Here is a 19,182-nt window from a genome sequence, read left to right as displayed (position 1 = left end):
GGACCTGTGTTCAACTACCAGCTGGACATTCTCATAGGTCCCTCCAATTCAACATAGCTCCTGCTAGAATCAACTCTTCTCACTCCCAGTCCTCTTCTTGTGTTCCCTTCCTTCATGAATGGCATCAGATCAAACAGCTGGGAGTCACCCTCGATTCCTTGTCTCTCTCCAGCAACCAGTCCAGGTCTGTTTGCTCACCATTGTATTCTTTGTACCACATACAACGGCTAGAAGATAGGAGATTCTCCATAATATTTTTTGAAATCATTCGTTTTCTGGACAAATATTTATCAAATGCCAGTATAAACAAATGAATGTTACTGGTCACCAAGTCTTGTCAATCTTACCTCCTAAAGAGTCCTCCTCCATTCAGGTCTAATTCTTTTCCAACCTTACCACCAGCCGCTGTCCAGGCCATTTTAGTTTCTTATCTTCTAGCTGGTCTCCATGACTCCAGATTTTTACCCCTTTAATTCTTTCTCCTTGCAAAATCCAGAGTATTTTTTCAAAAAGGCAAATCTGTTTTGTAAATCTCTGATTTAAAACCCTTCCATGGTTCAAGGCATACTAAGGAAAAGTATGTTACTTAAAATTACAAAGGTAACAAGCTAAAAAATAATGATAGAAATGTATAGGGCCAATGGAAGAAGGAAATACAGAGTGTGAGGTAGATCTTATTTATCATAATAGGAAGTCAGTAGACAATGTTTAAAATTAAGACATAGTGGTATAAGTCTATTGTGGAGTTATGAGTATAAACACCAGGAAAAAATAGCTGAACGTGGTTGCCTCTGGGGAGTGGGACTAGAGGTGGGAAAGAATAGGTTGCGGTAACTATCTTTTCATTATAAATCCTTCTGTAACCATGGGCTGGAATTACTTGGATTAAAAAACAAAATCAAGGGGCTTCCCTGGTGGCTCAGTGGTTGAGAGTCCGCCTGCCGATGCAGGGGACACGGGTTCGTGCCCCGGTCCGGGAAGGTCCCACATGCCGCGGAGAGGCTGGGCCCGTGAGCCATGGCCGCTGAGCCTGCGCGTCCGGAGGCTGTGCTCCGCAACGGGAGAGGCCACAACAGTGAGAGGCCCGCGTACCGCAAAAAAAAAGAAAAACAAAATCAAGCCAAAGCATAAAATGCTTTTTAGGGATCATCATTGCCCATAGAATAAAATCCCAGCACCTTAGAACCATCTTTTATAACCTTGTTACTCAAAGTGTGGTCCCTGGACCAGCAGCATGGCCATCAGCAGGGAGCTTGTTAGAAATGCAGAATCTCAGGCCCCACCCCAGAGTTACAGAATTGTAATCTGCATTTTAATGATTCCCAGATAATTCATGTATGCGCAGTCAAGTTTAAGAAGCATCAGTTTACAAGATCAAGCATGATGTAGCCCTCTTCGGCTTCAATACTGGTTGCTCCTTTAGTCTAAATTTAGTGGCTACACTGGATGTGTGTGTGTATCAGTGGCTAGCTAAATTCCAAGCACTGTTTTAGATCCAGCTCCTCTACTCCAGGAAGCCTTCCAAAACCCTCTGTAGTTCTGTTACCAATGTTCCTTAAAATCCCACTTCCCTAACTGAGGATGCTTAACGTCACTCAGCAAACATTCATTGGGCACCTGCTGAGTGCCTGGCTGGACTAAGTGCCGGAATCAGGAGAAGGCGCTGAGCTCTTTCAGGTGCATATCCAGCATCGCCCAGCCTCACCCATTCCGGAGCCAGAGTCAGGAGAAGGCGCTGAGCTCTTTCAGGTGCACATCCAGCATCGCCCAGCCTCACCCATTCCGGAGCCAGAGGTGTGTGCGCAGCACTCGAATGTACACACACACACACACACACACACACACACACACATACACACCCTCTGCGCGGCTTTTCTGAGTGTTACGGCGCCCTCCTCCCGCCCCCACACAGCGCGGGCGGGGACCCACCGGTTCCGCTCTGCACTAGCTGCTGTGAAAGGAGGACCCCTGGGAGCGGGATCCCGGCGTCCGGTCGCCCAACCCTGTTCAGGCTTAGGCCCGCATGGAGGGGACTGCGGAGTCCCAGACGCCTGACCTGCGAGACGTGGAGGGCAAGGTGGGCAGGAAGACCCCTGAAGGGCTGCTCCGCGGGCTGCGAGGCGAGTGGGAGCCGGGAACCTCTGGCGCCCTGCTGCTCCCGGGGGCGCCTAGCACTGGCCACAGCCTGGGGGACAAGATCATGGCGCTGAGGATGGAGCTGGTGAGTGTGGGCTACACGGGCCAGGGGCACGGAGTCTCCAGCATGGGGCCGGAAGGGATGGACTCGCGTCCCCAGAGTTGGGCTGGAGAGGAGGGAGTTAATATTCCCCACCTAAGTCCTCAGGATTCCTATCAGATCAATCTTTAAGCCTTGGGGTCCATTAATTGCGTTCCCCAGGAAGGGTGAGTGGAGTATTGATGGGCCCTGAGCACTTGGGGTGGGAGGCTCGGGGTTTTTTCAGTTGTTTTTTTTTTTTTTTTGCCAAATAATTGGGAGGGGAGAGGTGAGGATTGGGAAGCACTGAGAACCTAGCACAGCGCAAATCTTCCCCCTCTCGCCTCACTTTGGGGCCATCTCTGCCCCCAGCCACCATTGTAGGGCAACCAGTTTTTTCTCCTCTTGCAAACTGGGCCCAGGGTTTGTTCCTCAGAGGCTCCAGTATCCACCACAACACTCAGCACAGAAGAGATTTGGGTGAAAACTGCCTGGGCTAGGGCCACTAAAAACATCCTCTTTCCCCAACGTTCCCCCACACCCACTTAAAATATTTGAAAGTTCCTAGAACCTTAGCAGACACAGAATAACAGCACCTGCCGTGTTGGTCCCATCACTGCAGACTCAGTCTCCTTCCTACCAACCCCCAAGTACACTGGATATTTGCATCTCATCTGCACTTCCTTGGGGAGAGGAGGAGAAAACAGGCACCCAACCCCTTCCCTGTTGCTGCTGGTCTAGATTCAGAGCCAAAAGGGCAGTTGGGGCCTCCCAGGCTCCCTAGGGCCCTGGTTCTGTTGAAGGGGGTGATTTACACCTGCCACCACTTTGTGGCCAATTCTAGGGAACTGAGGAATTGCCAGCCACTTTCTGGCACAGAACCAGGAGCCCACAGTGAGTGTGTCAGCTAACAGGTCTTCCTGGAGCCCCACTGTGCCCAGCTCTGTGCCAGGCTGAGGTGTGTGTGTGTGTGTGTGTGTGTGTGTGTGTGTGTGTGTGTGTGTGTGTGTGTGGAGGGGGTGCCTTTGGGAGGGAGGTCATGGGCGCTACCTGACAGCCTGAGAGGCTGGGAGGAGAGATTTGTGGGCAAAGCAATCAGGAAAGGCTCCCTGGGGGAAGGATTTGAATGCCATATGTGCACTTGGCCTTGAAGATCGGAAGCTATTGCCAAATTCTCCAGAGCAGGGCTGTAACTGTGCCCACCTAAGGGAGGGGTCTGGCTTTGCCTCACTGTACAAACTTTAGCTCAGGGCCCAGAAAGAGCTAACTTAGAATGTCTTGCTTTGGAAACTAACTTTCACCAAGTGCATGTGCCAGGTATCATGCTGAACATTTTACAAGATATTCTCTTAGTCCTCACAGAGACTTATTAGGTATGTGATATTTTATAGATGAAGAAACTGAGGCACAGAGAGGTTAAGTAACTGCCCAAGTCATACAGAAAGTAAAAAGCAGAGCCAGGCTTTGAACCCAGGTGATTTGCCTACACTTTACATCTTCACCGTTGAGACCTGCTTTGTGCCAGATACATTAAATGCCTTTCATGTCACTGGAGTGAGAAAAGCAGTCATTATTTTCCCATTTCACAGAGCAAACATGCTTGCAGGTGTTAAGGGGCTTGCCTGAGCTCATACTGGGGGGAGCCGTGCCTAGTCGCTCTGGCTCTCTTTTCTCTCTTTGGTGCAGATTACCTGTTCATAAATTTTAAGGGGTACATTTTAATTTTGATTGGGTCTCTCTGCATTCCTGACCTAGCCTGGCTTGGGGCCCGAGGCTGCCCATGAAGAACTCAAGGGAGGGAGCCTTCTGGGGTCCAGCACAGGGAGAGGCTCCCTATGTGCCCCACGGACTCCTACTCCATTCCTTTCTCCCTCCTCAGCAGAGGTATCTTAGGTTTCTTTATGCACTCTGCCCTACACACTGGGTGGCACCCAGGGGGAAAAAGGTGGGGCAGGGGGTTTCCCCTGGAGCCGCTTGTGGCAGAACTAGTCCAAGCCCTCTAAGTACTGTCCTTCAACTGTCCCTCACTCAGCTTTCCTGCAGGGAGGGGGCAGTCCTGCCCTTGAGGCCAAGGTCATCACTGCCTCTAGGCCTCTCCCTCCCCTACTACTCCCTCCCCAAAAGTTGACTGAACCAGACAGACCCCGGGATTTGTGGGAAGGGGAAACAATGGCAACTTCCCCTACTTAATCCTCCCACCCAGAGAACTGTTGCTATGACAACCCACCCCCACAGAGCAGTTTGAGAAAAAGCTTTAGGCAAGGAGAGAGAAGGCATGGGTTCAAGTCCTGGCCCTGCTCCTGAATAATTTTGTGATCTTAAGCAGAGCCCTGACTCTCTTGGCCTCAGTTTTTCTACCTCCTGGGGGAGAGGGCGAGGGGAGAGAGGGGTAACAATAGTCTGGGAATCTCATTCTAAAACCAGGGAGCTAGGACTGAGATCTGTAGGCTTTTATCCCAGGGCTTCATTTAGATTGAGCCATGAGTGAGCCATACTTGTGATCTTAGGGCTGGTCAGAGGGTTTGGTGTGTACATGTTAAAGGGAAGAATGGGGAACCTGAATCCCCCTGGGAAGAGAATTGGGTTGGAGTGGCCTCTGAGGCTGCATCTCTCCTGAGCTGTTTATCCCCTTTCTGTTTCCAAAGAGATGGTGTGAAATGACTGTTTCTTTTTCTGGCAAGAAAGCCTTGCTTTCTTCTATTCTGGGCAGTGATGCTTTCACAGTCAGGGAATCCCACTGTCACAGGAGTATAGAATCTGGTCCTCAGATTCATTTGCCGCCAACATGATAAAACCCAGCCCCCTGAACCCTGGGACCAGCAGAGGGACCAAGGATAGTATAGACAAGAGAATCATAGAACTGAATCTGACCTACCCAATCCTAGGCTAAGCACCATAAACGAACTGGGCAGGACCTGCTGCTCCAGGGAGCTCATAGTCTGGGTTAAGGAAGAGAGAGACAGACTAGCCACTCTGGCACAGGTGCTGTTGGAACTCAGGGAGGACTTCCTGGAAGAGTCTTCATTATAGAGTGGCATGGTCAGATTTGTGCTCTGGAAAGGCACAACTGAACTGGAGAAGACAAGCTGTTTCTTCTGGTTGGAATGACTCTCCATGGCTTTGTCTGGCTAAGTCCCACTTGACCTTCAAGTCTCAGCTCATGTCCTTTATTCTAGGAAGCATTTCCTTACTACTCTGGTTATGGTCCTCTAGGTACCCACAGCTCTCTGTGCAGCATTTGCATCCCCTGGCATTTTCTGCACTGAATTTTAAGTGCTTGTGTCATTGTCTTATCTTAACCCACTAGACTGTGAACTCTCTGAGGGCAAGAAATGGTCTTTTCTTGCTTTATCTACACAATGCCATGCCTATAAGAAACACTCAATAAATATTGTTCCATGACTGAATGGCTTAATTCCACCTTAAGGAAGTGTAGGGAAGACTTCCTAGAGGAGGTGGCATTTGAGTTGTGACTTGAATAAAGTCAGTGGGAATTCCAGTTCAAGATGGCACATTAAACACATGCATTTACCTCCATTCCCCCCTGAAACTCCACTAAAAGCCAGTAGAAAGATTATTTTTAAAGCTGTGAAGCCATTATGACAAGAACAGGAGAGAATATGACAGGAACAAAATTTTGGAAGCTGAAAGCAGAAGGAAGAGTAGTAACTAACTTAGTAGACTTGAAAAAAGCTGAATTCCAAGCCAGCAATGAGGAAAGTTGAAAAGCAACCCATTTTGCACCTCAAAGGTCTCAGGAGTTGGTCTCAGATATTTCTAGATCTGAGGGTGCAAATAGAGCTGAACACAAAAGGGTTGATGAATGTCTGTTTAAGAATCATACTCGGGGGCTTCCCTGGTGGTGCAGTGGTTGGGAATCCGCCTGCCAATGCAGGGGACATGGGTTCGAGCCCTGGTCCAGGAAGGTCCCACGTGCTGCAGAGCAACTAAGCCTGTGTGCCACAACTACTGAGCCTGTGCTCTAGGGCCCATGAGCCACAGCTACTGAGCCCGTGCGCCTAGAACCTGTGCTCCGCAACAAGAGAAGCCACCACAATGAGAAGCCCACACACCACAACGAAGAGTAGCCCCCACTCACCACAACCCGAGAAAGCCCACGTGCAGCAACGAAGACCTAACGCAGCCAAAAATAAATAAATTAAAAAAAAATACTGGTTTTCATTTATATTAGTGATATAAAATTGGGAAAAAAAAAAAAGAATCATACTCAGGGGACTTCCCTGGTGGCCCAGTGGTAAAGAATCCGCCTTACAATGCAGGGGACGTAGGTTCAATCCCTGCTCAGGGAACTAAGATCCCACATGCCGCGGTGCAACTGAGCCCGCGCACCACGACTACTGAGCTCGCGCACCTCAACGAGAAAGCCCACATGCTGCAAACTACAGAGCCCACGCACTCTGGAGCCCACGCACCACAACTAGAGAGAGAAAACCCATGTGCCACAACTAGAGAGAAGCTTGCACGCCGCAACGAAGAGCCCGCATGCTGCAACTGAAGACCCGATGCAGCCAAAAATAAATTAAATAAACAAATAAAAAATCTTAAAAAAAAAGAAAATATTTAAAAAAAAAAAAAAGGGACTTCCCTGGTGGCAGAGTGGTTAAGAATCCACCTGCCAATGCAGGGGACACGGGTTTGATATCTGATCCGGGAAGATCCGACATGCCGCAGAGCAGCTAAGGCTGTGCGCCACAGCTACAGAACCTGCACTCTAGAGCCCGTGAGCCACAACTGCTGAAGCCTACATGCCTAGAGACCATGCTCTGCAACAAGAGGAGCCACCGCAATGAGAAGCCTGCACACTGCAACGAAGAGTAGCCCTGACTAGCCGCAACTAGAGAAAGCCTGCGTGCAGCAACGAAGACCCAACGCAGCCAAATATAAATAAATAAAATTTATTTTTTTTAAAAAAAGCATCATACTTGGGACTTACCTGGTGTTCCAGTGGTTAAGAATCCATCTCGGGGCTTCCCTGGTGGCGCAGTGGTTGAGAATCTGCCTGCTAATGCAGGGGACACGGGTTCGAGCCCTGGTCTGGGAGGATCCCACATGCCGCCGAGCAACGAGGCCCGTGAGCCACAACTACTGAGCCTGCGCGTCTGGAGCCTGTGCTCTGCAACAAGAGAGGCTGCGATAGTGAGAGGCCCGCGCACCGCGATGAAGAGTGGCCCCCGCTTGCCAAAACTAGAGAAAGCCCTTGCACAGAAACGAAGACCCAACACAGCAAAAATAAATAAATTAATTAATAAACTCCTACCCCCAACATCTTAAAAAAAAAAAAAAAGAATCCATCTTGCAATGCAGAGGACGCCGGTTCAATCCCTGATCGGGGAACTAAGATCCCACATGCCGCGGGGCAACTAAGCCCGTGCACCACAACTAGAGAGCCTATGTGCTATGGAGCCTGCATGCCATAGCTAGAGAGAAACCCACACACTGCAACGAAGAGCCCGCGCCGCAAAGATCCTGGCGTGTCACATCTAACACCTGACGCAGCCAAAAACTAAATAAATAAAATACTAAAAAAAAAAAAAAAAAAAATCATACTCTAAGAATCCCTCCCCAACTGGGCAACCAAGTGCCCAGAACTCCTTTATCATCGCAGAAAACTGGAAATGTAAGTTTTGGAAAGAATAGAACAGAAGGAAGGGAGGAAGGGGAACGGAAGAAGACTGGAAGGCAGGAAGGAAGAGAGGGAGGGAGGGAAGGAGGGAAGGAAGGAGGAAAGAGGAAAGGAAGGGGGGAGAAAACAAAGCAGGAGAAGCATTTTTAGTAAGAAAAATTTTGTTTAATACATTTAGTTTGGTCATGGACTACATGGTTTCACTGTTAATAAATTTGTCCCCAGCACGAAATAATTGAAGATGATCTCTTTTATCCTGTGTCATTAATAGTCTGTGCAGTCTGTGGTACTTCAGTTATTTATGTCCACATCTCCTTACTGAAACTGTAAGCTTCTGTTAAGCAGGGAGAGTTTCTCCATTATCTTTGTAATTATTAGAAAATCCAGGTACCCAATAATCATTTGTTTAACTGAAGTCAACAAATATTCTTCCAAATGTTGTGATGTTCTTCCAAAAACACAAATAATTTCAGGTACAAAATTTTCTGTGCTTATGCCATAGTAGATAAGTTAACCATAGTAATATGTAAAGCCAAATAGCTACCATTTATTGATTAGTGAATACTTGTCAGGCAGTATGCTCTGCCTGTTAATGCTCCTTCTATTTCTGAAAATAAACCTTTAAATTAGATAGTATCCTCTTTTTACAATGAAGAAATGATGGTTTAAAGGGAAAAAGTATTCCAATTTCGTATGACTCATTAATGGCAAAACTGGAACTTGAATCCAGGTCTGTTTAATTCCAGTGCCTATATTTTTCTCAGTGTACAAAGTTGGTCTGATTTCTGGCTTATCACTGTAGGTGTGACTAAAGCAGTTATTTCCTGAATAATTCAATAAACATTTATCAAGTAATATATATTTAAAAAATAATAGAACCAAAGGTCTCCAGGTTGGGAGACACCAAGCAAAGTTTGAGAGCAAGAGGGATTAAATTAAAATATACTAAATGCTATGTAATACCCCTCCCAGCCTTTCCCTTACTTGGCTCCCAGAACATTGGCAGCTTTGCTTACATTATACTCTCTAGACGGGTATAATATAGTGAATGTGATGAACCCAAGAAACACACACACACACACACACACACACACACACACACACACACACACACACACACACGCAAGGTACTACCTACAGGCCTTACCCAATCAAACATCCTAGCAAAATAACCCTTAGTGAGGTTCAGAGCTGGCAAGCCTCAGGCACAGAGAGTTTCCATCAGCTTTTTAGAGACCACTCTGAAGTATAAGCAGCAGCTAAAGATTGTAAGACATCTGATGAAGCCCTTTAACTATATAGACCTATACAAACAGAAAAAAGCGACTTGAATAAAATGGAGATAATTCAGGGAGATAAGAACTTAAACAATCATTAATTATATCCTTAAAGAGATGAGATAATATTGCAGCCATGAACAAAAACAGGAAGTTATTAAAAAAACATTCAGAGAGGGCTTCCCTGGTGGCGCAGTGGTTGGGAGTCTGCCTGCCGATGCAGGGGACACGGGTTCGTGCCCCGGTCCGGGAGGATCCCACATGCTGCGGAGTGGCTGGGCCCGTGAGCCATGGCCGCTGAGCCTGTGCGTCCGGAGCCTGTGCTCCACAATGGGAGAGGCCACAACAGTGAGAGGCCTGTGTACCAGAAAAAAAAAAAAAAAATCAATAAGTAGTTATTTGGGAATTAGAAGGTAAGTACCAAAATAAACAGCTAAAAAAGCGATAGTAGCTGTCTTTGGAAAGTGGGATTTAGGACTAGGATGGGGGATCTGTTACTTTTCATAATAAATCTTTGAGAACTGTTTGCTTCTTTAATCTATGTGCATCTATAACTTTTATTAAAAGTAAAGGTAGGGAATTCCCTGGTGGCGCAATGGATAGGACTCTGCACTCCCAATGCAGGGGGCCCAGGTTCGATCCCTGGTCAGGGAGCTAGATCCCACATGCGTGGCGCAACTAAGAGTTTGCATGCCACAACTAAGGAGCCTGCCTGCTGCAACTAAGACCTGGTGCAACCAAATAAATAAATATTTTTTTTAAAAAAAGGTAAACCTAGGACTTCCCTGGCAGTCCAGTGGTTGACACTCTATGCTTCCACTACAGAGGCTGCAGGTTTGGTCTCTGGTCGGGGAGCTGGGATCCCACATGCTGCACAGTGTGGCCAAAAAAAAAAAGTAAAGCTAAATAAAATGAAATTTTAAAAGTTGTGTGTGGCAGGACCTGGGGTTCCCACAGAAATATCCTAGAGGTGAAGTTAGAGGGATGGGCAAGAGCTGTATTATGACAGGCTTTTGAAGACCTGCTGCTAAAGTGCTTAGATTTTATTCTCTAAGAGCAGTGCAAAGCCTGAAAATGTTCTTGAGCAAGGGAGCGACAAGTTCACACTTGTACTTGGGGAAGATAACTCAGTGCATCTGAGCTAGAAGGGACCCTAGAGATTACCCAGTAAGTCAAACTTACTCCCAGTGCAGACAAGGAGACTGGTGTATAGTAAAGGGAAGCCCCAAATTCCCAGCCAGTGAGATTCTGACTCTTTGAAGCTCTAGCCAACCCTTCCCTTCCACAGCAGCTGCTACCAACATCCTGAAGGAGGACCAGGTTAGTGCCTTCTTTACCCCCCCAGCTCCTGCCTCATTTTGGCCCAGTCTACTTCCCAATTAACACTTGGCTGCCTATCAGGCTACTCTTTGAACAGGGGATTTTTTTTTTTTTTTTTTGTGGTACGCGGGCCTCTCACTGTGTGGCCTCTCCCGTTGCGGAGCACAGACAGGCTCTGGATGCGCAGGCTCAGCGGCCATGGCTCACGGGCCCAGCCACTCCGCGGCATGTGGGATCTTCCCGGACCGGGGCACGAACCCGTGTCCCCTGCATCGGCAGGTGGACTGTCAACCACTGCGCCACCAGTGGGAAGCCCCAGGCTACTCTTCGGATGACTGCTTCTAAGTCTTACTGGTGAATCTGGACTGGTTCAATAGTTAATACCCTAACTGTGAAGTTCAAATCTCAGTAGGATTGGATTTTAATACTTAACACTTATTGAGATTTTACTCTGTACCAGGCACAGTGCTCAGTGCCTAAAAAACATCACAAAATTCTCCCAGCCACCCTGTGAGGTGAGTGACCTAACCCTATTTCACAAACAAGGAAACCCAGGCTCAAAGAAGGTAAGAAAGTTGCCCACAGTCATACAGCTAATCAGTTGTAGGGCTGAGATTTTAAACAGCAGTCTCTCTGTTTCTAAAGCCTACACTCCAAACCATTCTATTTCCATGCTTCTTGAAACTGAAGCATAGTTGTTTGGATCACAAGGTAGAGGCCTCTAGAAACATTGCGGAAACCCGTGGCCCAGAACCTGGAACTGATTCCTTCTCCCACTCCCCTAGGCTTACCTGCGAGCCATCGATGTGAAGATCCTACAGCAGCTGGTGACTTTGAACGAGGGCATTGAGGCAGTGCGCTGGCTGTTGGAGGAGCGGGGGACATTGACCAGCCACTGCAGCAGCCTCACCAGCAGCCAATATAGCCTGACAGGTGGGAGCCCAGGCCGTTCAAGGCGAGGCAGCTGGGACAGCCTGCCAGACACCAGCTCCACTGACCGACTGGACAGTGTCTCCATTGGCAGCTTCCTGGACACAGTGGCCCCCAGCGAGCTGGATGAACAGGGCCCCCCTGGGGCTCCCCGTCCCGAGATGGACTGGGCAAAGGCTATACCCGGCGGGGAGAGGGCCAGGACTGAGGTGGACCTGACAGCCACCAGGCTAGGAAGCTTGAGGGCTGTGTGGAAGCCCCCCGGGGAGGGGCTCCAAGGTGGACCTCCTGAGCCACCAGAGGATGAGAGTACCAAGCTGGGCTTTGAGACCCACTGGTACTGGGGCCAGTGCCAGGATGATGTGACCTTCCTGTAACAACTCTTCCACCCTTTTGTACTCCTATGGCTCTTTCATCGCTAGGCCCTGGTCTCCCTCAAATTTATTCTCCCTCAATCTGGGATTAGGAAGAGGCTGCATTGAAATCAGTTACCATGGAAACCTGGCCTCACCATCTCTCTGATCCCTGGGGAGGCTCTGCCTTTATCCTTCAATTATTGGGTCCCTAGAGCTATTTTCATGGATACATTGACTCTAGAGGCTTGACCTGTGGCTCCAGGTGTGATGGTATCTCTTCCCCTTTCCTCCCAACTGGGATTTGATGGTTTAGCATCCCTGCGAGATCACTTATGAAGAGATGGGGGTATAATTGCCTCACCCAACATCTAGCAGCCTTGGCTCCCCTCTTGGCCAAGATGGAGGATTGTGGAGGGTCATGGACATTCAAGGCCAACCCTCCATGGATTGGCCCTCCCAGAAGCCTTTGGGGTTGGTAGAGCCACCCCTTCCTGTCTGGTGAGTGATGTCATTTCCTGCCAGGATGGATTAGCCTTTCTGTACCAGTCTTTTAGTGATGATAGGTCAGTATGGGGGTGTCTGAGCCCCTGCTGCTAAGTGAGACCATATCATTTATTCTCCCTACCATTACTTCTTGTGAATGGGAACATACCACCCTCCTCGCAGGAAGGTTTCTCAGTCAGATGTTTGTACTTCTTCTCAGAGAGGTTCTTAGTATTTAAACAGGGAGTTCTCATTTTATCCTAGGGATTCTCACTTCCTCTCTGACCACACGCCTGTCTGCTGCCAGCATTCCTATATCTGTGCTTTTAGGGAGGAAACTGGCAGGAGCCTCCACCTACAGCTCTCAAAAGTCTGCTTGGCCTGCCCTGCCACAGTCCCCTGTCTTACTCTGTCCCTGGGTTGCCCCCATTCTTGTATTCTGGCTCCAAATCTGTCCGCCAGGAGGTTCAGCCTTTGTGTCTCCACACCTTCTCGGTTTCCACTTTGGGCCTCAGACCTTTTATATGCAGATGAGTCCCTCAGCCTTCTCTCTCCAACGCTGATGGGAGCCAGAGGGAGGAGAAGCTTGGGGTGTACCAGAATCTCCAAAAGGGGGAGGTATCTTCTCAGATCTTGTGATTCCCCTGCCCCCATCCTGCCCCAGACCTTCCACCATTTGGTTACTAGGATGCCAGCCTGAGGCCAGGACACAAGGAATCCCCTTGTCTAGGTTACAATGGGGGGTGTGGCAGAGAAAGACAGAGGCTCTTTGGTCCTAGGGCCCACATCCTGGGAGGGGGGAGAATAGGAGGGAAAAGCTGCTTTCCTTCCTCCCTTAGAGCCAGCTTTAGACTCCCTGGACCTGCTGAGGGAGCAGGGCACTGGCTCTGGGCCTGGATCCCAGGGCCCTAGTGAATTACACCAAAGGAGGGACTCAGGGAACCTGCCAACCTGGGGCTCAGGGAGGGGACAGGCCCAGAGAGAGGGTGGGGACAAAGGCTGTGGCTGATGTCAGAATATGAATTATTGGAGGTTAACCCTTTGAACCCCAGGTAACTGCCCCTATGTTGGTCCCTGTCTTTCCTGGGCCCTGAAACTAGATTATTGGAAGGCAAAAAGGAGAAAAAAGGATGTCAGGTGAGCCTTGCCTATTTGCTGTGCCCTCGTGAGTTGGAGGAGTCTTCCTCAAATCCTGGAATAACTCCTGCAATTTCTCTACTGTTCATTCTATGCTGAGGAAGGGACGGAAGCCAAGTTGATTATCTCCAGTTCCTCTAAACTCCTCAAGTCTGGTTCTGCAACCCCCCACCCCAATCCTTTTGGGACAATACATTTCCTCCTCTCCTCTCAAAGTGATTGAAATCTCTAAAGAATATCTGTAAGTCTCTTCTTTGCTGCCCACCAGCCCTCTCCTTACCCCTCTAGGTCTTGGGGCTCCTGACCTCCCCTTAGGCTGGGAATTCAAATACCCTTTCCCAATACCCTGACTCTGTTGCCATTTTGTGGTGACTTATGGGTAACTACCTTTCCACTTGGAACTATTGTATTCCTTTTCAAAGCTTGCTTATTCATTTAATCTATAAACTTCTGAGCTGAAGAGGTTGTCCGCCCTCTTGTGACCATTATGCACCATTGCTGGAATAGCTGGGTGAAACCTTCAGGCTCAAATATAGCCTTAAAGACCAGCCCTCTCATTGCACAGACAGGTTAGAGAGACAGGCCTACAGAAGGCAGAGACTTTACCAGTGTCACCCATGGTAAATCTGTGACAATGCTCAGGTTAAAGAACCCAGATCGCCCGCCTGCCTGCCTGTCCACCCACAATTCCATCACTTGGCCAGACTGTTTCCCCACCCCACCCTGTCACCACCCAAGCCCAAAGGATCTGAAAGCAATTTTCTCCCTGTTTTAATAGGTTCTTACCCCACCCTAGAGAGGCAGCTCGATATTTAGAGAAAGAGCCACAGGCTCTGAGGAAAGAGACCCTTGGACCAGGATTGGGTAAAGGGTGCATTAATATGGACCACAGATATAAGGAAGATCAATCTTGGACCAACTATTTTTCTGGGAAGGTAGGGTGAGTAGGCCCAGACATCATGGGGGCAGAATTCAACATTCCAGACCTGGACGTGAGAAGCAGGGGATAGGGGTGGGAGATGAGAGATAAAGAAATCCAGTTGGGTCCTGTGGAGATGGGGAGCTCCAAAGTCAGGGGATTACAGCTCAGTTGGACTGGCATCTGAGGGTATTGAGGGGTTGCAAAGGTGGGTGAGTGGGGCTGCCTGGGAACTCCAGGTAGCCTGGACATCCCGTCTCAATACCTTAGACTCCATTTCACTACTAGAGAGGCCCAGGAACCCTTGGCAAGCACACATTCTTGGTCCCTCCTACCTGCCTCTGGACTGACTGTTTAAGGCTTAGCTCTCCTGTTAGTTTAGACTTTTCCGGGTTATGAGGGGAGGACCTGTTTAGGAGCTCAAAGAAGAAAAGGGTGAAAAGGGAGAAAGATGCAGAGAGACAAAAGAGAATGGGATGAAAATGGAGGCTTGAAGATATCAGAGGGAGCATACTATCCTCCAAGTGGGCTGGGGACTTGTCAGGGCTTGGGGTAAAGGCAGAGATGACAGAGCTCCTGGCAGCTGCAGAAACAGTGCCTGGGAGTATAAGGGGTGGTGCTGGCTGGGATGAGTCCACCAAGGAGATGAGACCATGTGAATGGGCAAGTGTAAGAGCCTGCATTTAGGATAGGGTGGTGAACTTGTGCACTGGACTGACTGGAAGCTCAGTGGCAGCTTAGGTGAGAAATGCTTGGATCTTGCACTGGATGCAGGCTCACTCTGTGCATGGTGCCAGGCACATACTGGATGTTCAGTGATACCTGTTGAATGAATGGAGGAATGAATGTAAACCCACGAAGAGATGTGACTTATAATTTAAAAAGTGGTTAATTAGGTAGTAATAGGTAATTTAAAGTATTATTCCATTTAATTCTTAGCAACACTGTAAACAATGCATTATTAACAGATCATAAGTGAACTATGGTAGGAACCTACGTCAGTCTGACTGCAGGGGCTTCCAGGAAGTCTTTTCTGATTCCCCACTCCCCTCTCTCACAGACCTTACGCTTCTAGGAGAACAGGTTATGCTGCCCAGCAGCAGGGCCAGTGTACATATTTCCAATTGCTGCTGTGACAAACTTAACGGCTTAAAACAACACAAATGTGTTATCTTACAGTTCTGGAGGTCACAAGTCCAAAAACAATTTCATTGGGTTAAGTTAAAAGTTAAGGTGTTGGCAGGCCTCTTCTGGAGTCTCTTCTGGAGACTCTAGGGGGCAATCCATTTATTTGCCTTTTCTAGCTTCTGGAGGCCGTTTGCATTCCTTGGCTCATGGCCCCTTCCTCCATCTTCAAAGCTAGCAGCATAGTATTTCTCCTCTCTGACCTCTGCTTCCATTCTTACATCTTTCTCTAATTCTGTCTCCTCTTAGGAGGATTACTTTGTGATCAGATATCCTTGTGCTTACATTGGGCCCACTGGGGTAATCCAGGATCATCTCCCCATCTCAAGATCCCTAATTTAACCATATCTTCCAAGTCCTTTTTGCCATATAAGGTAAAATATTCTCAGATTCTGGGGATTAGGACTTGAACATCTTTGGAGGAAGGACCACTATTCAGCCTTCCACAAGCAGAGATGGAGGGTGGGCAGGAGGATGCATCCACACCCAGAAGGAGCCTCTATGCTTTGTCTAGCCTCCTTTGGCCTGGAGTGAGAGATGGTGCCAAGGGGAGCTAGCCAGGCCCAGGCCCCATGTCTGGAGAATGGCAAATGCCTCCTGCATCTTCACTGCCAAGGAGAGCTGAGAGTGAAGGTCAGACTTGGGAGAAGTTCTCAGTTTAGGGAACTTTTCAGGACTGAGACGTCCCTGGTGAACATGGTGGAGGGTTCTAACAGGCTCTATCTTCAACACTGCCTCCTCTCCACGACCATTCTGTGCTCCCCCTCAAGGCAGAAGATAATTACCAGCTAACTAGCCTGGGCTCTCTCTAGAAAGGGTAGATTAGTTGTCTCTCTTTTAAATTATTATCTTTTTATTCCTTAATAGTTAAACCATTCTCCTCAGAGCGGGGTGAACTCTCATCTGTTGATACTAAGTCTCTTTTTGTTTGATCTTTTTTTAATCCCTGATCCCTATTGTCATTCCTCTCCCTGACCCAGGTATACACGTTAATGTGTTCAGTATGTGTTTGGATATATATGTATCTTTGAAAATATAAATAATTATGTACTTATGTGTTTTAATATATATAAATAGTAAGCCAGCCTTTATAATGAATTGCCCCATATTACAGTAATTTAACACAATAAAGATTTATTTTTCACTTACACAGGAGCACAGGTATTCTTGGTTGTACAGCTCTCCTTCACTGCCCATTTCAGGTCCCAGGCTTCTTCCATTTTCAGGTGGTGATAGGCTGATCCTGCATCATAAAGTTCCCTGTCAACTTTTCACCAAATTGTTTTACCATCCATTAATGACCATTTTATTAATTGGTTATTTCACTAGCAATTACAAAATGATGATTTCCTAATGCTATTATTTTTTCTTTTATTAGTTCTAATTTTGTACAGAAAAACATTTTCACATCCTCCAGGACCATCTGGTTACCCTGAAATAAAGTTCAGGCCAGGATGGCAAGATAAATGCTTAAATCTCTTTTCCCTTATTTATCCCTTTCAAAGTAGTAAGTTGATGTCCTAGCAACTTGGTGTTTAATGATTTTGTTTTGTTTCACTTTCTCTTTAAATTATTGTTGTGGGGCTTCCCTGGTGGCGCAGTGGTTGAGAGTCCGCCTGCCGATGCAGGGGACACGGGTTCGTGCCCCAGTTCGGGAAGATCCCACATGCCGCGGAGCGGCTGGGCCCGTGAGCCATGGCCGCTGAGCCTGCGCGTCCGGAGCCTGTGCTCCGCAACGGGAGAGGCCACAACAGTGAGAGACCCGCGTACGGAAAATAAATAAATAAATTATTGTTGTGAACTTATAGCTTTTATTTATTTAATGTCTTTTAATCATTTGTAGTTATTTTTCTTTTATATTATAAAAAATCTTGAGTGTAAACAATAGTAGAGAACATAGTATAATGAATTTCCATGCATCCATCACCCAGCTTCAGTAATTATCAACTCTGGCCAATCTTGGTTTATTTATTCCCTCAGCTACTCTCCCCCTAACCAAGATTATTTTGAAGCAAAACTAGATATGATTCCAGTTCATTTGTAATGTTTTAGTTTGTACCTCTAAAAGATAAGCAATTTTTTTACCATTATGGCACCTAAAATTAGTAATTCCTCAATATAATAAAATATAACTATTCAATTTTCTGATAAATTTTTTTAAATTTAGTATCAGGATTATGCTGGCCTCTTAAAAGAAGTTAGAATTGTTTCCTCCTTCTTTGTCTTCTGAAAGCATCTGTGTAAGATTGGTAGCATTGTTCAGTATTTGATAGAATTCATCGGTGAAATAATACGGGCTTGGAGTTTTCCTTGTGGGGGAGGTTTTTGATAACAAATTCAATTTCTGTGATACATATAGAGCTATTCCAACTTTTAATTTCATTTTGAGTTAGTTTTGGTAAGTTGTGTTTTTCAAAGAATTTGTTTCAATTAAGTTGTTGAATTTATTGGCATGAATTTGTTCATAATACTGCCTTACTATTTTTTTTTTTTTTTTGTACATGGATCATCAAAAAATATGGAACACTTCACAAATTTGTGTGTCATCCTTGTGCAGGGGCCATGCTAATCTTCTCTGTATCGTTCCAATTTTAGTATATGTGCTGCCGAAGCGAGCACCTTGCTATTCTTTTAAAAAGTATTCATTGTAAAATAAAGCCCAAGTGTAGAAAACACACAAAACAAATGTAAGGCTTAATGAATTATTCTAAGGCAAACACTCCTATAACCACTGCCATGTTAAGAACTAGAACCCACCCAGAAGTCCTGTCCATGTGCCCCATCCCAATTATAATCCCCTTCCTCTGCTGATAAGCAACCATTTCCTGATTACAGTATTCACTTCTTTGTATTTTATTTTATATCTTTATCATCCAAATGGACATCCTTAGATACTATAGTCTTGTCCACTTGAAAACATTTGATGTCTTTTTATTTTATTTTATTGGAGTGTAGTTGATTTACAATGTTGTGTTAGTTTCAGGTGTACAGCAAAGTGATTCACTTATACATATACATATATTTATTCTTTTTCAGATTCTCTTCTCATATAGCTGATCACAGAATACTGAGTAGAGTTCCCTGTGCTATACAGTGGGTCTTTGTTGGTTTTCTTAGACAACCAACATAGTATGTATATGTTAATCCCAAGCTCCTGATTTACCCCTCCCCCACACATCTCCCCTTTGGTAACCATAAGTTTGTTTTCGATATCTGTAAGTCTGTTTCTGTTTTATAAATAAGTTCACTTGTGTCATTTTTTAAAAAATTAGATTCTAAACGAGTGGTATCATATGATATTTGTCTTTCTCTGTCTGACTTACTTCACTTAGTACATTTGATGTCTTTATAAGTCTCTTAATTTAAAGTCCCCCCTTCATCCCTTTCTTAATTCCTTACAATTTATTTGTTGAACAACCTGGGCCATTTGAAGTATAGAGTTTATCACAGTCTGGATTTTGCTGATTACCTACTCATAATGCAGTTCTGAATGGTCCTGTGTTCTCAATATTTCCTGCAAATTGGCAGCTGGATCCAGAGGCTGAATCAGACTCAGATTTGATCACTTGGGCAAGACTCTAAGAAGCATATAAATACAGTCTCTATGCTTACAATTTTTTTCAGGTGTTGATGTTTATTGCTGGTGGCCATTTATTTGTTGAGGATGCCATTAATTCTACAATTTTATTTTATTTATTTTTTTTTTTTTCTACAAT

At 46.4% G+C, this 19,182-nt stretch overlaps 1 protein-coding gene and 1 non-coding gene across 2 annotated transcripts; one reads left to right on the top strand and one right to left on the bottom strand.

The window, feature by feature from the left end:
* The first annotated feature begins 1,691 nt into the window (after positions 1-1,691).
* LURAP1 (leucine rich adaptor protein 1) lies at positions 1,692-17,963 on the top strand. Its single transcript, XM_030870030.2, has 2 exons — positions 1,692-2,221; positions 11,242-17,963. The coding sequence occupies exons 1-2, from the start codon at positions 2,024-2,026 to the stop codon at positions 11,761-11,763; spliced, it is 720 nt and encodes a 239-aa protein (XP_030725890.1). The 5' UTR covers positions 1,692-2,023; the 3' UTR covers positions 11,764-17,963.
* A 15-nt stretch (positions 17,964-17,978) lies between these two features.
* LOC115860546 (U6 spliceosomal RNA) lies at positions 17,979-18,085 on the bottom strand. The gene has a single exon (XR_004042486.1). It is a non-coding gene; the product is annotated as a U6 spliceosomal RNA (small nuclear RNA).
* Positions 18,086-19,182: the final 1,097 nt, after the last annotated feature.

Source organism: Globicephala melas, chromosome 1 (assembly GCF_963455315.2).
Source record: "Globicephala melas chromosome 1, mGloMel1.2, whole genome shotgun sequence".
NCBI lineage: Eukaryota > Metazoa > Chordata > Mammalia > Artiodactyla > Delphinidae > Globicephala > Globicephala melas.
This window is presented reverse-complemented; position numbering and strand designations above follow the sequence as displayed.

Coding starts and splice junctions, on each gene's coding strand:
- LURAP1 (XM_030870030.2), top strand. CDS start 2,024: ATGGAGGGGACTGCGGAGTCCCAGACGCCTGACCTGCGAGACGTGGAG. Junction 2,222..11,241: donor TGGCGCTGAGGATGGAGCTG/GTGAGTGTGGGC, acceptor CCACTCCCCTAG/GCTTACCTGCGAGCCATCGA.